The 25,075-nt window shown below is 45.6% G+C and overlaps 1 protein-coding gene across 1 annotated transcript in view; it reads left to right on the plus strand.

The window, feature by feature from the left end:
- The first annotated feature begins 157 nt into the window (after positions 1-157).
- LOC308061850 (cytochrome P450 3A9-like) overlaps positions 158-25,075 on the plus strand; it is a 41,338-nt gene continuing 16,420 nt past the window's right edge. The window contains exons 1-12 of the mRNA XM_080382433.1: positions 158-14,475; positions 16,917-17,010; positions 17,418-17,470; positions 18,586-18,685; positions 19,279-19,392; positions 19,674-19,762; positions 20,800-20,948; positions 21,956-22,083; positions 22,732-22,816; positions 23,209-23,369; positions 23,793-24,019; positions 24,839-25,001. Coding sequence (XP_080238559.1) covers positions 14,405-14,475; positions 16,917-17,010; positions 17,418-17,470; positions 18,586-18,685; positions 19,279-19,392; positions 19,674-19,762; positions 20,800-20,948; positions 21,956-22,083; positions 22,732-22,816; positions 23,209-23,369; positions 23,793-24,019; positions 24,839-25,001 — 1,434 coding nt within the window. The 5' untranslated portion in view covers positions 158-14,404. The remainder of the gene's footprint in view (positions 14,476-16,916; positions 17,011-17,417; positions 17,471-18,585; positions 18,686-19,278; positions 19,393-19,673; positions 19,763-20,799; positions 20,949-21,955; positions 22,084-22,731; positions 22,817-23,208; positions 23,370-23,792; positions 24,020-24,838; positions 25,002-25,075) is intronic.

Consider the following 25,075-nt stretch of genomic DNA (forward strand, 5'->3'; position numbering starts at 1 on the left):
CTTCTAAGATGACATACAAGTGCTCAAAATCCACTGGCAAATTTGACCATGATGTTGCAACACGAATATTTTGAATTTCAAAGGGAGCAGGTGGTTGGTTTCTCTGTACGTTTCTCAGCGCAAGATCACATCTATGAAAAGTGTCTGCTCATATTGGAGTTCTGCTGCTGTAAATGAAAGTGTGCACCTTCTCGTCGTCCCATCGATATTTATAGGGACACTAAAATCTACCCAAATATAACCATGTGCAGCAAATTTTGCCCATTTTGTTCTCCCTTTGTACAGTTCCCTGGAGTTCTGGGACTAGAAGAAAGAAAAAAAGAAAAATCCAGCTCAGTTCTGCAATAGGAGACGCAATGCTGGCAGGAATAGGGATGCTACCAAAAAGATCATGATGGGAAATGAAGAATATCATAAATGATTAGAGCAAGATGCTTTTGAAAAATCCCTCCAGGTACCCAGATGCATCTGTCGACGCTTAAACACCTTCAGAAATCTGGCCACCAGCCCACTGCTCAAGATGTTAAAAAAAAAAAAAATATCAGAGAAAAATAAAAGACATCAGAAAGACAAGTTCCTTTTGCCAGTGGCAAGATGAAAGGAAAACCCTCAACTTTTTAAACTATTAGGGTGGAGAAAACTGCAAACAATATATGCCAGAGGTTGTCCTTCTTTTCCTTTGGAAAATGGAGCTGGATCAGGATCAGGTAGACTTTTGTTTGACCTTCAATGAACTGCCCAGCAAAGAGCTCCCTGCCACCTGCACTGTCCTGGGGCTGGATGGATGAACCGGCGCAGCCCTCTGACAAAATGTGCAGCACTTTTCTCTTACAGGATTTTAATGTGATTTTACACATCAAGAGGATTCAAATGACAAGAATGAATGACAGTAGCCAACCTCATGGCTTGATATTCTGATGAAATGATGCTGTGGCACATCCATCACACTGTTCTGCTGTCAAGAGAACACCCAACGCTGGAAGATGAGTGTGTTTTTCTTTTAGAGTGTTAAAAAAAGAGCCAGAGGGGGGAAAAAAGCATCTGTCCTGCAGTCTAACTACCCCATAAATGTAACTTCGAGGTGTGACACAGCCAGATACTCAGGATCTATGGTTCAGCACCAAACAGAGAGGGCACAGCTGTGCCCGGCTCCATCTGAAGGCACCTGTGTGGAGTGAAGCCCGCGCTGTGCAAGCACCGACCTGGGGCTTTGCAGAGCGCAGCAGGCAAGACGAGCAGGAAGGCTGAAGGAAGATTCATTTCTTGCCAGTGGCATATGTAGACTTCTTGTGCCAATCCCTGTACTTTCACCTTGGAGAAGTGGATGCAGACATGAGTGAAGGGGAGCAAGCTGTAAGTCTGAGTGTGCATGGAGGCGCCATGGTGAGGATATTTGCTAAGCACGGGGCTGAGGAGATGCGGGGATGCAGATGCTGATGTTGCCCAGGCAACACTCACTTTTGCAAAGTGCCTCTTTGTCTCTTATGATTTTTAAGTACGGTGTCTCACTCTAGAATGCAGATTCTCCAAGCTGTAAATAAGACTTATTATCTCCTAATGCTCTTTCCCTGTATCTTTTCAGAGCTTGTTACCAGCAGCACTGCTTGTGGCTAAGTAACGCAGGGAATTAAGAGCAGATCCACAGCTGTGGCTCGCACAGGGCTGGAGAGGAGATCTCCAGAGAGAAGCACAAGTGAAACATGGTGCCTGGGGTGGCGGGTGCAGGACACCCTGAGCTGCATTGCCCGCCCTGCTGAGCAGATGCACCAGCTGTGGAATTAGCAGGATTTAGGGGAAGGACAAGCCTTTACAAAAAGCCTTGAGTTTATCCTACAATAAAGCCCTTATTCCAACTTGCAGAGCCCCGGTAAAGTTGCATACAGTGTTGCTGCTATTGCTCTGTGCTGACTGCATGGCTCTGTAGCATAATTCCATGGGCCACATTTGTGCAATAACCAGTGCTTGCCCCCTCCAGACTGCTTTGAAACGTCAGGCTTGGTGTCTCCCAGGAAGCAGTGGGGACAGTCAGTATTTGCCCACTGTATCTTATTTCCCAGGACGCAGCACTATAGTTGGCACTAATTATGAGATACTGATCCCATTATTATGGAGCAAAATTACCAAGTTTGCTGGAAAGAGCACAACAAAAATCCGCAGAGTGGTAAACTTGAAATGAGGTGGAAGTAATATCTGCTGCGTACAGGAGGCCCAGATTTGCTAATTGGACTTTGCTGAGGTCAGTAAGGTGGAGTGAGGAAAGGAAGCCACCAGGAGCGGGATGAGATTACCCTTCCTGATGAAGGGGCAGGCAGGAGATACACAGGATATATTGTCTCTCTGCACCTCCCAGCCAGAAAACGGGATTCGAACGCAGTGAAAGAGGACACACAGCAAGCGAGAAACTTCTTCTCAGGTTGTGGAGGTGGCACAGGAAGAAGTGGGGCAGTGGGAGAGATGTATTTGCATTTAAAGGAGTGGGGAAGGAGGAACGCAGAGCAAAGTGCTAGCAGTGCTGGCTGGTGTAAAGCCCCAAAACATCCTCTTCACCCCAGCCCAGGCAGCTGCCATGGTCCCCAGGAGTACACCAGCCCCCACAGGCAACGTGACCTGCCCCGAGTGTGGGGCAAAGCAGGCAGCAGCCAACTCATTTTCCTTCTTACGTAGCATTTGGTCGCCCTATTTTGCTGCCTTCCCTTTGATGCAATGAGCCTGTGGGGAATAAAGCTCAGTGGGAGATTGCTTACGTGGTTTCTAACCCATTAGTTTCTTTTATTGGCTGTTGCCTCAATAAAAAAAAGAGAAAAAAAAAAAAAGAAAATCAAGGAAAAGTAGTTCAAGGTGTGAAGAATTCACATGCAGGAAAATATATAAAATTTTATTGGTTCTGTCCCCCTTGGCTCCATCCTCAATCGTCTCACCATGCTGTGCATTTATCCTTCTATTATTACACATAATGACAGGGAAATTTTAGCTAGTCCTATGCAAAAAGCCAGCCTGCTCCTCTCCCCTCCACAACTAGAACCATCCTGGCTTGAGCTCACATTGCCTGGCATCTGATTTCAGCCTAGCAGGGTGTTTCAATACCAATAAACATCTTGTTTTCATGCGAAGAGCTGTTTCAGCTACATTCTTTCTCATCTTTTGTGAGCATCCAAGGCTCCATGTAAAACTTTTTATTGATCACATAAATAGCAGCTCTGCTTCCCTACAGACCCCGACTTCACAAAGTGTTTTGATATCTGGAGAGTGAAAGGCTCAATAGAAAACTAATTCCCTTGGCTTCCCGGGACTGGGAGCCCAGGGCTGTTGGTTTCTCCTCTCCTTGGCAGAGTGTGGTCCAGGGAGGAGAGCGGGGGAGCAGGGAGATGAATTTTTGTCTTGTCCTGGGTGTGTTTAAGGCGGTTTGTACCTGGGCACGCAGCGAGTCTGCAGAAAATGCAGAAGGGAAGCCACTGCACAAAGTGCTGAAAGGCTATCATTAAAGATTTAATTGGTCTAAAAGCTTCCTGAAATACCAAGGAGAGACCTAAACCACACAACTTTGAGCAGGAAGCATCCTACGCTGGAAAACACAGGTGGCTTCGCTGCTGATGGACAGTGGTATCAGTGTGGTGGGCAGGCATTTGCACCGCTAGCATGCTAAGAAAATCTCCCAGGATGGGATGCCTGTCCCACTGGCCAGAAGCAGCTCCCTTCATCCCTGGAGAAGCTGTCTCAGACCACCACGTCTCCTGAACATGGACCAAGACCCCTCCCTGCAGCTGCCTTTCTGCAAGGCACTGCTCAGCATGACAAAGGACTGTTGTGAAATCTGTGGCCTGAAACCCAGACGAGATCCTTCCTTCCCGTCTGCGTCCTGGCTGTCAGACCCATTGCACTGTCACCTTTTGTGCAAATGAGTGAGAACAAACACAAAACCTCTTCAGCTGCAGCCATGCAGAGCTCACAGGGAAGAAGATTAATGGGAGCTACTGTGGAGCCTCATCAGTCCTTGTTCAGGAATCAGAAATCCCAATCGAAACCTGCCGTGACTCATAGTTATATGCTGGCACAAATTCGACCTCGTCTGGATAACGAAGGGCAGATCCTGTTCTGAGTTGTGTTATAAAACCTTTGTGATTGTTTATCACAGCAGGCTAAAAGGGCGCTAGCAACTTTGCTGACCTTGCTGCTTGCAGATGGCAGTGTGCGACAGTCCCGGAGATGCCAGGCTGTGCTGGTGGCTTTTGGAAGAGGTGCGATGGCAGAAGCGATACCTGAATGCCTCTGTGGCTGGAGAGTCCCAGCCCAGTCCACTAACCTCGTGCTGAGCCACCAACAGGTGCCCTAACCCATGACAACCCTTGGGTAAAATAAAGCTGCCTTCCTCTGTTCAAAGGTCTGGCCGGTGGTGGCAGCAGTGGAGGGCATAAAAGGAGCAGTGGTGAGTTCCCCGTGAGATGGATGGGAGAAAGTATTTGCAGGTATAAAGTCTCCTCTCACCTCAAATACTACGTTCTCAATTAAGGATTGTGATTTGAATAGCAGCAATTACTGGAGACCCACGTGCCCTGGGAGAAGGGGAGGTTTGAGGTATCTGTGTTCAGCTCTTGGGGCCAACGAACGGACCCTTTATCTCTTGAGGTCCTACCAGGTCCTCTGTGGGGACCTGCTATTAAACTGCCCTTGTCCACGAACAAAAGGATACAGAAGAATTCACACACTGGAATTTGATGGCCAAGCCAAAATCCGACATGTGTTTCATCTCAAGTACTTGGTACTTGACATACATCAGTACACACTTTTTAAAGCCTCACCTACAGGAAGGTAGGTTAGAGGGGTTTCTTATTTTGTTTTGCATTAGTAATTTTTGAGATTTTCAATAGTTTTTCTTACAAGGAAAATCCACTTGCAAACATAAAGGTGAAGCCTGTTTGCACACCAATGTTTTCCCTTCTGTGCTTCTCATACAACTTTATTTGTAGGTTGGTGATAATGAGAACTCCACTGCTATTGATTTTTTAAAAAACACGTATAACTTTGAAACACTGTAGTTATTGCATGGACTTTGGAACAAGATAAGAAAAGGTAATCACATTCGCAACATTTCCAGGCCTTTAATTAATCTGGACAGCAAATTCTAGCCTGTATTCCTAGAACAGACTGACTGCCACTTCTGAGTATTCTCATTTTCTACAGAAATGTATAGGTACTGGAAGTAAATCAGTACCCCAGAGGGATCTAACTTCTTACACAATGTTTTTATAACAGACAAGAATTGACATGGCCCTGCTTCTTTGAGACCGATCACTGCACAGCTCTGTGGAATGGGTTGGAAAACAGGAATACTGGCTTAACTTCTGCTGAAGTAGCGAACATTCTCTCTTTCTCGGAACAACCTTAAGATGGAGCAAAACACTTAGGCTACAAGAGCGTACTGCAGAGGGAGAATAATAGAAATCAGAAAATGAGAGGGTTACAGTCCAGCTTCCCAGTGACCTGATTTTAGGCAAAATCTTTTATTCTGGAAGAGCTTGTCCTTCCACGTTGGTCCTGGCATTTGCACAAGACACTGGGGCCCCAAATCCCCCCGCCGTCTCCTGGCGATGGTGGAAGAAGGACAAGGTGGTCGAGCCAAGCTGGTGCCCTGAGCTGCAATCTGCAGAGCCTGCTGCTGCTTTCCTCCTCACCCTTAGCTCTGGTGAAATCAATGGGATTAAATGAGCACAAATGAGACAGGAGCTGGCTCCTTCGCTGCTGTGGTAAGTCAGCGTGGAAGCTGGCCTCGATACATCTATCTAAAGCTCTGTATTGAATCTCAGCTGACAGCTCCAATAATGATAATAGATATGGCCAAAGCTGCTTCGCATTTTCTTTGGAGGAGGCCAGGTTCCTCCTCCCCGCTCGCAGACAGGCTGGCTGCGCTGCCAGCTCTCGTCTCTCGGGCGTTTTGAGGGTTCGATAAGCAAACCATGCTCCTCACGCTGCCAAAGCCCAAAGGGATGACAAAGCATGAGCTAGCAACCGTGCACAGTTAACCCAAGCCCTTACCAGGGTTCCTGCAGGAATCTCTCCGGGTTCAGAGCCTTGCTAGCACCCAGGAGCATCCCAGGCTTCACCTTTTGTTTCATCTGAAACTTCCCTGGCTTGGTGTAACAAAAGAAACTGTCCCACTGGGATGCCACAAATGCATCCCATGAACCTCTTATCCAGGGGGCAGCTACTGCTGCAGATCCAGCCAGCTCCCAACCCACAGAGCCAAGGACAGAAGTGCCAAGGACACGGTGTAGGTATGAGGACATGGTGTGGGCACAGCTATGTCTGAACACGCAGAGCAAGGCTAAACTAACCCAAAGCGGAGTAACATAAAATCAAGCCACATCAACATGAAAGGCCTCAAAAAAAAAAAATTGCAGAAAAGTTAAAGTATCCGGAATTCATTATGGCATTACCCACACACACATGCCGAAAATCACTCCTGACACTTCCCCCCTGCAGCCAGCCATGCCAAGTTAACTGTACTCGAGCACCAAAGCCCCGGCGGCAGGGTTTAGCAAGGCTCAGGTTTTAGCCCATCTCACAGCCCTTGCTGAGCTTGGCTCCACCGGGGATGTCACTAAACAAGCTGGGTCAGGTAGCAATAGAGTAGCTCAGGGATGTTTATAAAATCAGAAGAGATGAACCCTAAAGGAGAGGGCATCCCATGTGTTTGGGGAGCTAAGTCAGCAGGGAATAAATTGTGCTGCCTGGCGTAAGTGATGCTTCAGGGAGGCATAAAGCAGGGAAGCAGCCGAGGCATGCGCAACCGTCCCCGCTCGGGGTCTCCGGCATGTTCTGTCTTCCCTGTGTTCATGCTGGTGACTGCAAGCTCTCCAGAGCATCATCAGGTTTTATGGCGTGTACGCATTATTAGTGCTTCACAAGTAAATAATGTCATATTTCACTGTTTATTGCTGAAAATGCACAGTAAAAGGCTAAAGCCTGAAAAGTGCAGAAAATAATTTATGTGGGAGGAATGAATTTCCCATCATGTCAAACTGCTGCCAGAATTTATCACAGTGCCCTTCAATTTGGGTCTCTGTCCAACATTTTAAAGGTCTGTCTTTGTCATACATATAGGCTTGGGGAAGCTGAAGGTTATAGGGAAGAGTGGGAATTGCTGTTGGTGCTGGAACGAGAGAGAGGAAAGCGTATGGTGGGGCTCGAAAGGGCTCTTCCCTCAGTTAACATCGAAAATTAATGGCACAGTGGCCACCAGGCACCATCATGGTGAAGGGATGAAATGGCAGGAGGTTCGGCATCAGCTCTGAGAGCTGCTGAACCTCACGCTGTTTCTGCAATTCTTGAAATGCATAAATCAGCACAGAAGTGGATGAGGGCTGCCGGCCAGACGGTTTGTAATGATCAGTATCTCTTAATCGGGGTCTGTTTCTCACTCCGCACTCAGACACTCAGATCACAGAGGTAAGGATTTCTCAGGTGTCCAAGGATCACAGGATGAGGCCATGAAACTTCAGAAAAAGGTTTTGAATCCGCTTCCTGTGTTGCTGCTTTTTCCTTGAGAACCTGCTGTGCTGCTGGGCAGAAGCGTCAACCTAAGGGAATAATTGTGTTTTAAAGCTACTATTTCTGTCCTTGCCATTTATATGCGTCTTGTCAGATTTGCACCTGAATTCACCTCTGAGGCATCGGTACCAGCCACTGCAGAACCACAGCCAGAGCTCTCTGGTGAGAGCACACCGAGCTGTTTTCCAAAATACACCTCTCTCGAAATTAAAAGAGCATCAGGAACAGCCTACAGAGCTGGGGGCAGTGCAAACGTCCTTGCTGTGGAGATAAGCCCTCCGCTTCTCAAAGCACCTGAAAGATATGGGGCTTCGGGGCTGGGGATGCCCTCGTCGGCCCAGCCAAGCATTTCTGCCAAGGTGCCTCCTGCCAGTGAGGGCGAGCTGGTGTGGATACGTCAAAAGCTAGAGTGGCACAGAACTGCATAAAAGCACAGAAGGCTCAAACAAAAGTCCCCTGGATTGTAGAAACTCGGTGCCTCGTTTCTTGGGACCGCTGGAAACTTTTCTGGGGGGAGCCACCCTCTTCCACACCTCTGTGAGTGGTTTCCAGGCTCACTGTTGCATAGACCAGTAACTGGTTAAATATTCCACAAGGCAAACTGCATGGACAAATCGGGCAGAGGGAAATGTTTTCACATGCAGACCTGAGTGAGGAGTGAGATCACAACTTGTGACGTCCCAAAGGACTTGCATGAACTCCTGAGTTCAGATAAGCCAGTTCCAGGGACTCAGTGACCCAGAGCCTTGCTACTGTGTACTTAAAACTCATTTGACCTCTCAGACTCATCTCCGGTCTGCAACAAAGATGGCAAAAGTTGTTCTCTCTCTCTCTCTCTTTTTTTTTTTTTTTTTCCCCAGCATAACTATCTTAACACAAATGCATACTAAAAAGGACTTATCACAGACTGATTCAAACAACAGCCTGTATTGCTGAGATGACCTAAATGCCCATGTATTTTGCTCATGTAAGATAATTTTAGGGACTGGTTCTTAAAATAATCCCATTTACTTTTAACAAAATAGAGACCTGACTTAAAGCTGAAACTTTAGACCCTGAGGAAATGCTATTTGCAAAACAGAAGAAAAAAAGGATATAGCAGGATGCACTGACATGTGATATGAAAATAAACTTGATACAATCCTTTTCTAGCATTACAGGTACCTGGGAGTAGATCAGCTGTCTGACCAGAGGGAGTGGGGATGAGTGAGCAGCAATTTGGAAAACACTCTTATTTAGGTGAAATGCATTAAACCTCAACCATCTTCAGCCCTTTCCAAGAAGCTCCATGATGTGACAGCCCTCACATCGACTGCTTTTGCACATCTTCATTGTGAGAAGCTGCCTCATCTATCCCAGTCCACCAAAGAGCAATGAAGAAAGCAGACCCCTCCCTGGTCAGATGGTAGAGAGGCAAGTGATCTATGGTCTAAAAGCACACTGAGAAAGGATCCTGGTTTCTTTTATTACAAATACTGGAGTCTCATGGCCCTCACTAACTCGTGTAACTACAGCCACGGTGGAGCTGAACCTGCTGAGATACAGTCAGCAGGTCACCCTGCGGAAAGCTGCCACGGTGGCAGGGACTGACTGAAGACATTACGTTATTCCCGCTTTAGGCACAATCTCATGCAGTGCTTTGCATAACAAAATCCTTATACTCTGGATGAACAATTTGATTTGTCACCCTTTAAAAGATTCATCGCTCGGAATGAGTCAAGTGTGCTGACTTCACCGGGCTGTGACATACCAATGCAGAAGTCTGCTCCGGCAATGACGTGCGCAGACACTTCTTGGAATGACTTTGCCAAAACTATGGTGTAACAAAGCAGCCCTCACATGCAGCTGCCTCATCAAGATATCCTTCCTAAAATATCTGGGGAAGAACATGATCTTACACCCTGTATTGGAAACACATCTCGTCTAGTTTGCATTTATCCAGCTTGTTTGCTACTACAAAAACCTTGTCTTTCATTGCATCGCAGGTAAGAAGTCACGTGTGGAGCTAGCAGGATACTTCATGTTTTCTTAACTCATTTTATAAGGTTAAAGTAGGGGAGCCTCAAACAGACATTTGTATGGGACTGCACAAAATAATGCAGTGCTCAGAATTAATCAGCTATCCAGATAACATATAGCTTTGGTAGCTGTCATTTCTTAGAATGAAAAGGAATATAATGATACATTGTAAAGATTACGGAGGAAGATCGGTATGTATCAGGGATATTACTTTAACTGGAAAAACATCAGAAAAATGTCCTAGTTTCTGCTTAGTTCCAAAGCTCAGTATATGGAACAAAACATCCAGGGGAATTAATTACTTTTTTGTTGAGTTTTTTTGTGAGCTTTTTAAATCCCAAAGAAATCTGTGTGCAGGAGGGTATCAGTCATCTGCACACAGAACTACATAAAGCACCATTAGAGACCCCTGCACATACATTGGTTTTTTATCCAGCAGTAGTGTATCAATATTTTAACCACTGACAGCAAAATGTAGCCTTCATTATGAAGCATATTCTTGTGGGTAACTAAAGTACTGTGTATCAGGGAAAATAAACAGTTGCCTCCCCACATCTTCTGCCTATGTGGAAAACGAACTCCTCACACAGCTCTGGCGGAAGAGCATTGATAAATTTAATGTATTGCTCCCTCCTCCCACCAGCAGCTATCTTATCTAGCCCCATTTTACATTATCTGAGCATTTTTTCTTTTTTTTAACCCTGTGATGGGAAGACTCTTGAGCATTCCAGGCCAGGACTGTGCTCATTTCCAGCGTAACATTCATTCGTGGCTGGGTTATACCCATTTGTCTCTGTGCCAACATCAACATTTGATTAAATAGCTCTTCTACCTGGCATTTATCTCATAGCAACCTCCTTCCAGCTTAGCTATCATTGAGCTAGACTAAACAAACAAAGGGTTTTGGGGGCACATCTCCAAGGGCGCAAGAAGTGCCACCAATATGTTGGACCCTGCCTAATTGGACCCCAGTGAGCCAGTATGTTCAAGCACTGAGCTGCTCCAAGTCAGGCACAGAAGTGAGCTCCCCTCCCAGATTTTATGGCCAGAACATATAATAGTATACCTCAAACTACAGAATAATTGTTTGTTGGTTTTTTCCCCACCTCCTACCTGGTTGGTTTATTCTGAGCATCCTTTTTAATGTGGCCGTACAGGCAGTTGAGTGTAAAGTCTGTTCCTGCAAATCCCTTGGCATACAACCGGCTGATAATCCTAGCACTGCTGACTTAAAAAAAGAGGTAGACATGGTCTACATAGAAGGCCCTGAGATCTTCCAATGGTTTATTTCATTAATTTGTGCTCTTGAAAAAGGGAGCCTTAGTTATAAGCTTATTTTGTTTTATACTTCCACTTACATTAAACTAAATGAATGTGTTGTGTTCAGCCCAAAGTAATTTTACTTTTAACTGTTCTTCTGGAGTATTTTAAATTACTTAACACCACCGAAGCTAAACCACTTCCACTGCTTGCCAGTTTGGTGTTTCTCCAGTGCAGAAATCTTCCATCTCTTGTACAGAGACTATCTGAGCTCTGCACGATTAGTAGCATTTTTTACGACCTGTATCTAGAGAGTTTAAAGTACTCCATAATGATACAACTCCCCAGCAATACTTATATCCCAAGTAGCACTGCAGAGTCTCTACCACAACTGGTCCAGCCCTGGGAATCTAAAACACATTCCCCAAAGTATCTCAGGAGAACCTCTTTTATGGTCATATTCAAAAGTGAGTTAGACCTAAAGATTCAGGCTTATCCAGCCTGGCCCTCCTTATTCCTGTGCAGTCCTTTTCATCATGAACACAGAACGCTACCCACTGTGGATTTTTTTTTTTCCCAATAGCTCTTTCTCTTCTGAACTGCTCTTTCATCTCCACACCTGTGCCCCAGTCATAATTGCTATTCCACAGTGTTTTTCTTAGTCTACATCATTTGATTTCACAGCTTGTGGAAGAAATACATGTTCTTCCATTTTTCTGCCCAGCCCCCTGTCATTATTATACAAGAAATCCCTCCTGCTTATCACACCTTGTTCACAACCTGGATTAGGAGCACTCCCTTCATTACACTGCAAGTAACAATGTGGTGTTCTTTTGCTTTCCTGAAAACCATTAATCCATTAATCTGAGCTGCTTAGGGGCATTAGAAATAGAAAAGCAGCTCAGTTCTCTGTTGAATTTGCTGCAAACTTTGGCTTTTTAAACCTCTCACCCCCAGCATGTGGCTGTCCTGGCAGCACAATGGCAACACGGGAGTTACCGTACGGCGCAGCAGCCTAAATGACGAGGGTGACCACTGCACGTCCACTGTGCACTGCACATCGTGTGTGACACTGTCACCCATGAATGGGACCAGCTTTGTCACTAGCGGGGTGCTCCCACAGGTGTAACTGCATCTCCACTGGGGCTTGGACCTTCTCACGCCCCTGAGCAGTGTGCCCCTGCTCCAGCTGCCTGGGGTGGTGGGCTTACCCAAACCCCTGATGGGATACAGTGTGCTTCAACATGTCCAGGAGAAGCATGGGATGGACCTAAAAGCCCATGGTGGTAAGGAATAAAATGCATCTAAAGGACTTGGATAGGGTGAAGGGATAATTGTGCTCGGTACAGCTGTATCCAGGTGAGCAGAGACCTCAGCTGGGAAGGGAGAGGGTAGGCTGGGGCTTGGCCATGTGCTTCTCCTCCTTCCCACCTTTACTCTGAGATGGGGCTCAGCCTTGGCTGAAGGTGATTCTGAACAGCTGATGTTCCTCCTCCCTCCCAGAGATGGAAGGCAGGAGGAGAAGTCTTCCCCAGGCTTCCCTCTGCAGGTGTCCAAGCCACCGCTCAAATATGACCTCCCGGCTGGCTTGCCATACCCCCTCACAGCTTTGGAGGCACCACAGCCTAGAGCTGGAGGTTTCCAGTTTTAATATAGAACAAGTTAGTCATAAACCCAGCTCTGAGCTGGGCTTACATGTCATGTGAAAATCTGTCATTTGCTCCTGCGTCATTGACTTTCCCCTGGCATGGATTAATCACGTGAGGGTTTGTTTGTTTGTTTCTCTATCAGCTTTCTCAAGGGGGTGGTGGATTTTATTTGTTTGTTCTAAGTCAATAGGCGCAGTCCATTTAGCAGAGATCGTAAGACTGCAACGCAAAACCAGCAGCAAGACTTTGCACCTATCTGTTTTTTTACAAGTTTTTCCAGAGACTGTTCTTAATCTTAAACACGACTCAAACAGGACAAGGATTGAAGTTTATTTTTACTGAGGATGGAGACTCCTAGAGCAATTCTGTTTCATGAATAAACTTCATTAACCTGTTTCCCAACACGGTGATTTGGCAACATTTGGTGCCCAGTAAATTCAGATTTCAAGACGATGTCAAAATGCGGAAAGGGGGACCCTGGAACAACAATCGCTGCTGTGACAAGCTCCTGGATGGGAAAGCACCTATTTAATCACATGCTCTTTCAACATCTCTGAATCAAGCAAGGTGGGACCTGACACAGGCTTGTATAACTATGTCATGAACTTGCCTGTTCATGTAAAAGTAAACTAAACTGTGTTTATTACAAAATTATCTGCAACTGAGTTGTCTCTGAAGGTCAGAGCAAAGGCCAGGCAAAGGTGAAATGAGATACAAACACTGCCGAGATAACTCAGATGATGACTCTCAGAATGTCTCTCGTATCACCACATGAACTGAGATGCACTTTTCAGTCAACCCAGCATCAATCACCGCAACATCCGCAGAAACACGAGGCATTTGCTGGGCCCAGTATTTACAACACCCAGTTGTTTGCACCCAGCGCAGTCAGTAAACTGGCTTTTGAAGACAATAGTTCTGCCAACAGGAAGGATGGCTCATTTTAGAGTTCTGAATGAAGCCCTAAAGATGCAATAAGTACACATCCATGCAAAACATCTAGGCTCTTGCCCTAACATTATGACCACGAAAAAACACCTTCCAATTAGCCCAATTTTCTCCACCATCATAATCAGCTTTTAGCAGGTTCAGACCCCTAGGATGCAAGTGCTTTTCCACACCATCCTTACAGGAAAACCATTATGAAATTTGTGTTTTCCCTTCGCTAGTGTATTTTTGCTAGCTGCTGCAGAAGGGTGGGATTCTTATTCATGAGCCATGAGCTGGTGGTTTGGAAGTGGTGGTACTTTAGCTGCTTACACTTGTGGAACAACACTATTTTTCTTACAAAATGCCTAGCCTCAAGCCAGCAAACAAGGTGGCCTTCTAAAGCCTTCACAGGGGGCAAATTCCTGCCTTTGTTAGAAGCTGCTCCTGACCCACCACAGACAGAAGCAGGCAGCACTTGCTCTTCACGACACAGAAAGAAAGATATTTTAAACAAAATCTTCAATTCTGCCAAAGTTAATTCAGCTGCCAGAAAAGATCTTGTCATACAATATATGAATAACCTTTTCACTTCTCTTTCCCTTTTGTAAATCAGCTCTGACACCTGCTTTGGGATTTGCCTTTTCATGGTAACTTGGTTTTATTTATTTTGGTGTAGGAGCCCAGGAGCATTACTCAGTGAGAAATCAGTTAGTACTATTACAACAGTGAGACTAGTTCAAGTGCCTGGCAACAGATGCATGAAATAATTTGAACCTTCAACAGTGTAGCCAGGCATTGATCTATCACAGGAATCATGTTTTCCAGATTAGCATATTTTGATACCTTTGCCTTCCACTGCTCCTCCCTCATGCCAGGAGGAGGGCCTTGAAATTGTATGACTGGACACAAAAGATTTGCACATTGTGAAACACTCCTATTTGCCACAGCCCTGTGACAAACGCACCAAGACAGAACTCGAAGCCAGCCAGAGAAGAACCAGGATGAACCTCCTTCCCTCCTTCTCGGTGGAGACGTGCGCCCTTTTGCTTATTTTCATAGCCCTCCTGGTAGCGTGAGTAAAACATTCTTTATTGGTTCTTCGCTCATGCCATTTCCCTGTTCTTGCCGTTGTTTGTTTTCATGCAACTAGTCTGCTGAAGAGCAAACATGTAGGTGTGATTTCTAGATTTCCAGCCTCTAACAAGGATCTGGGAAGTAGCAGAAGAGTCTAAAGACCATATAGACACATGGTCTCACACTGGGGATTGGAGTACTCCCCTGCACTGTTAGGATCTTGCTGCTGAGCATCAAAGCGATAATTGAATAATAATAGTGGCAGGCATTTGTTGCCAGAAGGGTGCTGGCTCAGTGAAGATTGTGATCCGTTAGGTTATTTCCCACAGAAATACAGCCTAAGGGAGGCTGTGCCTCCCTGACTGAGCCTGCCCTGTGGAGCAGCTGACCCTATGCATGACTAGCAAAGGTGGAGAGCAGCAGAAAGGCAGAAGAAAAAGAGGACTCATAGGATAAGTTCTTAGAAAATGTTTTCGTCTGTTTTGCTGATGCTGTTCAGTGCTGCAGCGTAGCAGGGCTGGCTGAAACCCCCCTTCTGCTGGGACACACAGCGTCTCTGCTGGCAGCCCCTGCCAACAAGGCTGGACTGACAAACCATAAACCTTAACGATTAATGCGGTGCACACAAGCACAACGCATTTGTCTGCCCTGGCAATGCTCCGACCACAGCAGTTCAGTAAGCTCTGAAACTTTTAGCCCTGTTTTTCAAACCCTTCCTTGGGATTTGGATCACTCAAAAGCCTGTTTGGGACAGACTCCCAAAAACAAACAAACAAACAAACAAAAACCCCAAACCAAACCAAAAACCCCCCAAAAAACCCAAAACACCCCTAACCCCCCCACCCTCATTATTGACCCATACCCTCATCGTTCAATAACTCTGTGGCTATCTGAGATTGCTGGTTACCAGACTCCCACCTTCTGCAGCTACTTGCAATTTTGCTGTTGCGACAGGGACAGAGCTCAGATCTTTGTGTTCTGGTATCTGAGCTAAAAATAGAATTTTCACTGCCCATTAGCACAGGGAAGTTGTTCAGAGGCTTCTTGTCCATCTGGGGCAATGCTGTCCTACTTCACACATGAAGGAGTATCAGGCATTTCTGGTTCACATCCATGGTAAGAAGCAGTACTGATTATTTCTCTCTTTACTCTGAATGGCCCTTCTAAGCCAGCAGAAAACCATGTCACATTTGAGTCATAAGAGCATTAGACTACATTTTCCTGGCCATGTTTCAAATGGATTAAACCTAGCCTATGTTCTTATAGCCTTTCTGGGCTTTGTAACCAGCCCAGCCTGGCATTTCCTGACCCTCCCACAGCTCTGGCTGCCCATAAACATTAGAAATGAGAATCCACCAACGTTTTATACCTAGTACTGAGTTAACCTTTGACAGAAGAGGTTAGACATTGACAAATTGAGCTCTGTGAAACATTTCTGCACCTGCTAACACCCCGTTTCCTGTTTTTTGCCTGCTCCGTTTGGAACATAAGAGGTCTGCTTTTGTGCTCTGGCAGGACCTGTGCTGGGAGGACTTATCTCATCTGGGGTCCCCCAGATTTAGAAAATATTATTAATTGTGAGGAAAATCCCCCTAAGTCTCGGCCTAGACTCTTCAGGAAAGCATCCTCAAGATGCTGGCTGAGTGGCTGCTGCTGTGTGGCCCCAAGCGGGTCTCTGATAACATCCCTTTGCCAAACCTTTGCAGTTTTACATCCCTTCTGCAATGAACCACTCACTTGGGAAGCTGTAGCTACTAGCTAAAAACAAATATTTTGAGGAGCTCTTTCAACACAGCCAAAGACAAGCTTCAAAGGGCTGCAGCCCAGGCCCTTGTTGAGAAACAGAAGGCCCCGAGGTAGAAGTAATAACTTTACAGCTGCCAGAAAGGGTGCTTCAGAGGAAAGAAATCTGCAAAGCTGTCAATAAAATCTAAAGAGAAAACCATCATGACAAGAATTCCTGATGCACCATGGAACTAATGCCAGGCTAAGGGGAGGGAAAACAATAAATGAAATTAAAGTGCAGCTTGACAAAAACCTTGTTTGGGACAACACTTCTGGCATTGCTTTGATTTCTTTTCAATAACAACACATAAGCTTGGCGTTCCTTCTTCCAGCTCCCTTTTCTACCTCTCCTTTGGTTGGCAATGAGCTCCGCTCTTGACTTTTGCTGAAGGCACTAAGGTCCCGCTCCCACCAGAGCACCTACGCCTTTAGGAGATGGCTGCTTTCACATCAGAGTGATCTCTCTGAAGCTCTGCATGGCAGCAGTAAGCCTTGCCATGCTTATTAAGTAGCTTATAAAGGGAATTTTCTTTCGGGCCCCCTTTTTTACTCCTCTACCTTGTCTCCAAAGGGACGTTGCTGCAGTCTCCAGGTTTAGGAGAGCTTGCAGCCCCGATGCCATGCTGGTGGAGCACTCGTTTTTCTGTCCCACAGATATGGAACCTGGCCGTTTGGTGTCTTCAAGAAGTTGGGTATTCCTGGGCCAAGACCTCTGCCTTTCTTTGGGACGTGCCTGGAATATCGCAAAGTAAGTGACTGAAGCCTTCCTGGCTCCAGAAATATTTGCTTTTGCTCATACAGCCGTATGATAACATGGCCATGATAAGTTATCTCCAAATGCCAAGCTCCACTAATGCACAAGTTGTGCAGAGGCCAACGTGGGATAAGGGATCAGTAACACACACCTCGCCTTTACAGCATCCCCAAACAAGCACTCGTGGGTGGTTGATTCACAGCTGCCCTTTGCCAGTGCCCAGCTCATTCACAAGCACGATGGACATTTCTGCTGTCCTTCACGATGCTTTTGGAGAGTAGAACTCAGAAGGCAGATTTGAACATCAGTTCAGGAACAGATATTCCTCCCAACCCACCATATCCAACATCATCCCCTCCACTGCACCCTCTCTGAGATGATTTTTAAATTATTTTCCATAGGGTTTCTTGGAGTTTGACAACGAGTGTTTCCAGAAATATGGGAAAGTCTGGGGGTGAGTATGAACCACTGATCTCTTCTTAAGGTAAATCTAGAATCCATACAAAAGGGAGAAAAAAGCCATTGGGAAAACTTCTTTTCCTCTACCTGCTGCCCTGATGGTCCTAGCACAAGCATGGCAATGACGAGGTGCTCATGGTAGTTTACATCAAAGCCTGACGATTGCAGGGCTGTGCTGTTACACTATGTGGAAATTGCTTTGACCTACACTAGGAAAGCTGTTTTAGAGCTGATAACCAAAGGCCTTCACCTGCTCCTAACAAAATCAGCAGCTAAACTATCTACTTAGGGGAAAATCTGGAACTGGGAGGTTGGGTTCTTCTAGTTTGTCAACAGCAGAAACATGTGAGTGACTCCCAAGGCAGAGCAAAGAAGCAGATCCAAAGCCTGCCAACTTCCTCGTGCTGCTGATCCGTGCCTGCGGTGGTGGGAGCTAGTGCAGTTATCTTTGCTCTGCTCTGGACATCTCCCATGGCTTTTATCTCTACTTGTTGTAACCTGGCTTACAAACTTGCATACGCTCTATACTGCATCCATTGGTCCCTGTAGCAACTTTAAAAATGGAGTCTGGAAAAGATATCTTTGCATAAATGGGGAAGTGCACAAATCCGCTTAATCTACATCTGTTCCATGAAAGCATTCAGAACTGGCAGATTAAAAAGACAAAAACAAGGATTGAATTACATCTCCAAGGAAATTTCCATGCTGTTAGCCCAGGTCTCCAGGCACCCAATTCAAGAGCCTGAAAGGGGTCGAACAAGTTTCCTTCTAATACTGTAATGTGTTTAAGTGCCTGGAAAAACACGGAGAGTCAGGGGAGAAAGGGAAGACGCTTGCTTCATTTAGTATCTGGTCCTTTGAGGGACTGAGTCCTGCTCATTTCCCAATGAATTTAGAAGGTGTTTAGCCCCCATTATCATTCACAAAACCAGATGGGAGAAGGCCTAGGAGTCCTTTTCCATCTCTACATTTCTGTACTTTGGCATCTGCAGAACATCAAGGCTGGTGTGGGGGAGGCATTTGTGTAACACATTTTGTTTCATGGGCAGCAGCCAAGTCTTGTACATCAACTATCTGGGGTTGTTTATCTGTCTTCTCTTCCCCCACCAGGATTTACGATGGCAGGCAACCTGTGATGGCTGTTGTGGACCCCCAGATCATTAAATCTGTGCTGGTTAAAGAGTGTTACTCCACCTTTACCAACCGCAGGGTAAGAGCAGAAGCATCGTGGTGTACCACAGAGTCCAGAAAACAAAGAACAGGAGAAGACAAGCACATAGCAGGGCTCCCACAGGGGACGAGTGACTGTGCTATAGGGACTACTGTAAATGGCCACTGCATGTCACTGTTCCCCTGCCTTACAGGCTGGGGACCGCATACCCAGGCTGGCAGAGCAAGCGGTTTGCCTGCACATCAGACAAATTCTGCTCTTACACCTATACATATATATATGAATGGATGAATTTGAATGTGTGAGCACACAGGAACCCATAAAGGTCCAGCTAGCACATGTACCACCAGCTGGGATGCAGGCTCTGGGTGGCACAGCTAGGGGTGGGCACCCAAATGTATATGTTGGGCTTGCTGGGTTACTTGTTCTGGATATGGAAATGGCATCTCACAGCTGGTCTACTGCTGGAAAGGGGATTATTTATGTATGTGTGGCTCAGGAAAGGCTGTTTGCAGCTGCCAATAGTAATGCCCCTGAAACAGCCTGGGCAGGGACTTGCACGCTACATCCCCATCCTTGCAATGAAGCCCCTGTCTTTCCTGGGGTTAACACCTTGCCTTTTTCCCCTCTAGCGTATGGAACTAGTAGGGGTGCTGAGCAACGCTATCTCATTAGCCGAAGACGAACAGTGGAAAAGGATTCGCACTGTGCTCTCTCCAACCTTCACCAGTGGGAAGCTAAAGGAGGTAAAACACAGAGGAACAGGTACAAACTAAATCAGAAAGTCAGTAGACAGTGTTTTCAGGCTGAGGTTGTCACAGGGGTCCTATTTCTTTAGTCAGAGCCTGGCAACTAAGCTGGCCTGTTTAATTTATGCCTAAATTAAAACAAAAAAGGCCTAAAATAAAACCTTAGCAGAGAGACCTCATTTGTAAATATTCATGAAACTCCCTGGAGTCTTTGTAAGCCTGTCTTAAAGCAGTAAAGTGTACTATACTTAAGTGACCATACCTGGTTTGTGTTACAGATGTTCCATATAATAAAGCACTATGGGGAAGTTTTGGTGAAAAATGTTCAAAAGCGAGTGGAAAAGGACGAGGCTCTAACTGTAAAGGAGTAAGTAGCTGCTAGGAGCAGCAGGCTGAGCAGCAAAGCTTGTTAGCAAGTGCTGTGGTTTATTTGTTACTGGCAATGCAGATCACTCACTGGGTAAAGCAGACCTCTGAAATGAGGAAGGGGGCGAGCTGAAAGCCTGGTTGGAAATTTGAAAAGAAAAATTTTAGCTGGGATGTTAGTGAAACTTCCTAGAAGCAGAGACCCAGAGAATTCTTCTGAAGAAAATTAGATGGGGAAAAAATACTCCATCACAGCTTTATGAATCCACAGACCCAAGACAACCCCAAATCTGCCAGGAAAACTGAGTTTTTTTTCCCTGCATATGCTCAGGATCTCTGTGCACTACCACCTTATACTGCAGAGATGAGGGCTTGCTGGCCTCTCTGCCCCACACAGCACCGTGGGATGCTTGTCCATCACTTGCCCCATTGCTGAGGGGAGGGAGGCTGTAGTGTGGCCCTAGGTATATCATCATCATCTGTGCCCTCCATATGCGCTCTGGAACAAAAACTCCATTGCACCCCCAATTTCAAAGCACAACTGCAGAAGGGGCAGCTACACACCAGTAGTCACACACAAGCAAAGCTCTCACCTGCTAAAACCCCCACATAAGGGGAAAACTTGGACAGCTTGCAAGAGTATAGGGCTGTGCTGGGTTAAACAAGACCATTTTCATGACATGTTCGAAGCAAGGTGTTACCACCCCTCCCCATGAAGCTAACATTAACGTGCTTGAGAGCCACATCCTCCCCTTGCACTAACCCGTTCATGTAGCTACATGCTGTTTTAAAAATCCTCAGAAAAGCGTTCTATTTCAAAACCCACACAGGCTTGAAACCAAAGCTCTCAAAAAAAAAAAAAAATCTATCCCTTTCACTATAAGTGCTTTTCAGTTACTATATATCCAATTTCCTTTCCAAAACCAGGGCAGGTGGTCTTATGAGACTTTATATTTGAATGTCACATAGACATTAGGAAAAATATACTCGCTTGGTCCAAATACTTAACCACAGTTTAGCTTTTCCATCTTTCCTCAGTATCTTTGGAAGCTACAGCATGGATGTCATCACCGGCACTTCGTTTGGTGTGAACATCGACTCAATGAACAACCCCAAAGACCCCTTTGTCAGAGAGATGCAGAAGCTGGTCAAGTTTGATTTTTTTGACCCATTGTTCATCCTTATATGTAAGTGACTTTGTTGAAAACCTCAGTCAGGTGTCAGAGTACTGTTGAAGTGTGACTTCAGCATGCGTGTCAGAATGGGTAATATGTATAGAATGCACTAAACAGCTTCTCTAGCTAGGGTGGAAGTCCTAATGCCTCGTCTCATTGTTTCCTCACTGTTAGCTTCATGCTAAAACTCAAGGAAGGCAGTGGGTAAAAAGCTTCCTCTACTTTCAGTGTCCGCAATGCAAGGAACGTGAACATCCCAGGCAATATCCAAATAAGAGTGCTGGAAAGTGATTTGGGGGTTGAAAAGCAAGTTCAGCTGTGAGGTTTGAGAAGGGTGGTGCTATCTGAAGTGAGTTTTCTGGAAGAGAGTGCTGAGTGGGGACTGTAATTAGATGCAATTTCCTAGCAGTGCAATAGCTTAGCAGTGATTGTGGTGGACCTTCTATCACTTGCAGCTTTAAATCAAGATTAGATATCTTGCTAAAATACAGAGAAAGTTGTGATCTACATAGAGCAGGCTCTAGTGCTGGAGATTTTATGAAGCTATACACCAGCTCAAGAGCTAGTTTCCATGATGAAGGAAATGCTCTGAAGGGGACTTGAAAATATGCGTATGAGCACAGCATGGTGGTGGATAGCTCAGCCTGAAAAAAAAGAATTCAGAATTTGCAATATTTCTCTTCTGAGCCACATTCCTGCTGTAGCGCTGTACAATGCACAGAAATAACCTGTCCTTCTAGAATAGTGCCTCGGTAAAATGTGGCCTGTGCTTTGGTCAGCTCCTAAAGCAATGTTTATACCCAGCTCAGTTGTGCCCACTTGGCAGAGGGTTACATCAAAACAAACTATCCCAAGGGAAAGAGAAAGAGGAAAAAAGGCAAAGTCAAGGCTTTTCCCAGGTAAAGAAATCAAGAAAGGAAATAATTTCTCAGTAGCATCATCACTTCTTCAGTAACTTCCATAGCTATCTTATGAGGTGCAGTTTTAGTGTGCAATTTTATTCTCAATTTGTTTTTCAGTTGTATGCCCATTCGTTATTCCTCTTTTGGCAAAGATGAATGTAAACATCTTCCCCAAGGATGCTCTAAATTTCTTCATGAGATCCGTCGCCAAAATCAGGCAGGATCGTGAAAAAGAGACTCACAATGTAAGTGAGCGTGAATTTCCTAGCAATTGTGGCAGAAAATACACTTAAATGATATATAATTAGGGTGCTGATATCAAAGATGAAGCTGAAGTACAATGACTCGGCAAAACCCTGAATCTACTTAAGTGTAAACACTTGGGTTTAATACTGTCAGAAAAGCCTTGCCTGGCCAGTCCTGGCAGAGAAGCAAGTGGACTTTGTACATCCTTGATGTGGAGCTAAAGGTGTGGTAGATTTGGACTAAGCTTGGGTTTGACAGAACTTTTGATATCAGAGACTCCCTGAAGATTAGGTAGAGCAGAGTAAGCAGCACAAAAGCAGCAATACCACCTTTTAGGGCTGCACCTTTCCCTCTCACTTCCCAAAAACTGAAGCCGCTTCCTGGCAAAATTCTCCTTTTCAGAGTTTGGATCCCTTTTCCAAAATGCATTCAAGACACTTCTTCACTCCCCCACCCCAGCTCCAATGGCTTCACAAAAACAACCTGATAGGTTTTCCAAATAAAAGGCAAGTGTTATGTTATTCAATTAGGAATTCATGTGCATTTCAGGGATGCTTTCAGTTTAAAAATTATGCTTAGGCTATGAGATCTGCTTATCTGAGCCCTCCAGGGGACATATCACCAAAGAACTCTCCCACTGTTCTCAGGGCAGAGTAGATTTTCTGCAGCTGATGATTGAATCCCAGGACTCAACCAGTCATGGAAGCAATGGAACTGCTCATTCACACAAAGGTAACAACAGCCAAATACTCACCAGAGGAACGGGGGCCATGGGAGAAAAGCAGAATATGGGGAGCTGTTTCCCAGAGAAAGGCTCAGTGGGTCACCACCACCTCCAGACAGGCAGAAGTCTGTCCCTTGTTGCCAGCATCAGACCAAAGGGGAATCCCCCAGGTGCTTTGCCAGCAAATACAACCACCATGCCATTAACGTATACCCAGGAAATTATCTGGCTCCTCCTTCGAATGGCATTTCCCAAACATAGATTACAGGGTAGCTATAAATGTGTCATCAGAAAACAACTGCAACAAACCTGCCCCAACCCCACCCATAGCTGCCTGTTCCTTGCCAAGACCATCAGCCACTGCTGGTTTTGCTCACCTCCTCACATTTTCCCCCCACAGGCCTGACTGACATAGAGATCCTGTCACAAGCATTCATCTTTTTATTTGCTGGATATGAGGCCACCAGCAACACACTTTGCTTCCTAGCATATGAGCTGGCCCTGCATCCTGATGTGCAGCAAAAAGTGCTGGAGGAGATAGACACTGTGTTACCCAACAAGGTAAGGGGGTGTTGAGCGATGGTGAAGACCCTCTGACCTTGCTGTCCTCCTTGTTCGGTCGAGTCAAACAGAAATCTTTAGCTCCTAAACACCTGCCACAGGATCTTCCAAGAGCTCCTGAGACAACTGAGCCCCGTAGCAATTTTTTTTTTGGCAACCAAAACCTTCCAGGCCACCCCATTGCACAAACCCATCTGCCATACCCTCCACCCATGCACAAGTGGATGTGGATTTCCAGGTATTTCATCACTCAGGGATGGAAAATGAAACCAGTTATGCAATTTCTACCTTGCATTTTGTCTTCAGTGAGTCCAGGTCATAGTTGGGACAGTAAGGGTTGGGGACACTTTGGTCTCAGTCATTTTAGGACTACTCAATCCTCATGCCAACATACCTGGACACCTTTCTCTTGTCATCCAACAGGCTCCTCTCACATACGACGCAATCATGAAATTGGACTATCTTGATATGACAGTGAATGAAACCCTTCGGCTCTTTCCCCTTGGAGGACGGCTTGAGAGAGTCTGCAAGAGAGACATAGAAATAAATGGAGTGATGATTCCCAAAGGAACTGTTGTTGTAATCCCACCCTATACCCTCCACCGCAACCCTGAGTACTGGCCAAACCCAGAGGAGTTCAGACCAGAAAGGTACAAAAGCATAATGAAAGGGAAGAAATGTGCTGCTTTTTCCCCATGTAGTAATTAAGTATTAATCTCTGATTAGCTTCCTAATTGTGTTCTTCCCATCTTTTTACAAACAATACCAATGAGAGATTGCAGGCTCATGGGAATGTCATTTTAAGAAGAAAATGAGCTTTGCGCTTAAAGCGGGGTTTCAAACAACATAATCTTGGAAGAATAACATTGATACCTCACAACAGCTTGCATACAGTTTTTAGGCTTGCTGACAGAGTCGGTAGTTGGTGAGTTTTTGTAACTGCCAGCCATCCTTCTGTATAATCTTCATTGCTGAACCCGTTCCCTTCACATAGGCTTTGCTACCAGATCTGCCAGAATTGATCCTTGCAGTCCCCTTCCCTCCTTGTTTCTGAGGAAGCGATAAATTCTCCCTAGCTGGTTATTTTTATAATTGATATCTACCTCTTTCTCAGCAAGATGAAGCCACAAGCTGCTTCTAACCAAGATGACTTCTGGTTTCCCTCTCACCAAATACAACAGACAGGAAATATCAGTCACCTTGGGAGAACACGTTGCCTAGATTTTCACCTCGCTTCCAACTTCTACTAGTCTGGACAGACACAATTACAATCAGAAACTCATGTGGGAACCCACCCTGTTCTGGACAAGGACTCTGACACAGCACTTGGTTGCTGGGGGACACTGAGATACCTTAGCAAAGAAGCAAGTCTCTGTAGGGCACCAGCAAGTGATCTCTGGATAAGTAATACAGACACAGAGCTCTGGGTTTTTGCTGCCTTCCTTTCTTTTTCCCATGTCATTATCCAGGTTCAGTAAGGAAAACAAAGACACCATAGACCCATATACGTACCTACCCTTTGGAGCTGGCCCCAGGAACTGCATTGGGATGCGGTTTGGTCTCCTGAGTCTGAAAGTTGCCATCATCATCCTACTGCAACACTTCACCTTCCAAACCTGCAAAGAAACTCAGGTGAGGAGCATGTAATGTTTTTAAACTCACATGTGATGAACCAGATGATGGGTTTCTTGCCATGGGTGCTGACA

This window comes from Falco punctatus (genome assembly GCF_963210335.1).
Source record: "Falco punctatus genome assembly, chromosome: 4".
Lineage (NCBI taxonomy): Eukaryota > Metazoa > Chordata > Aves > Falconiformes > Falconidae > Falco > Falco punctatus.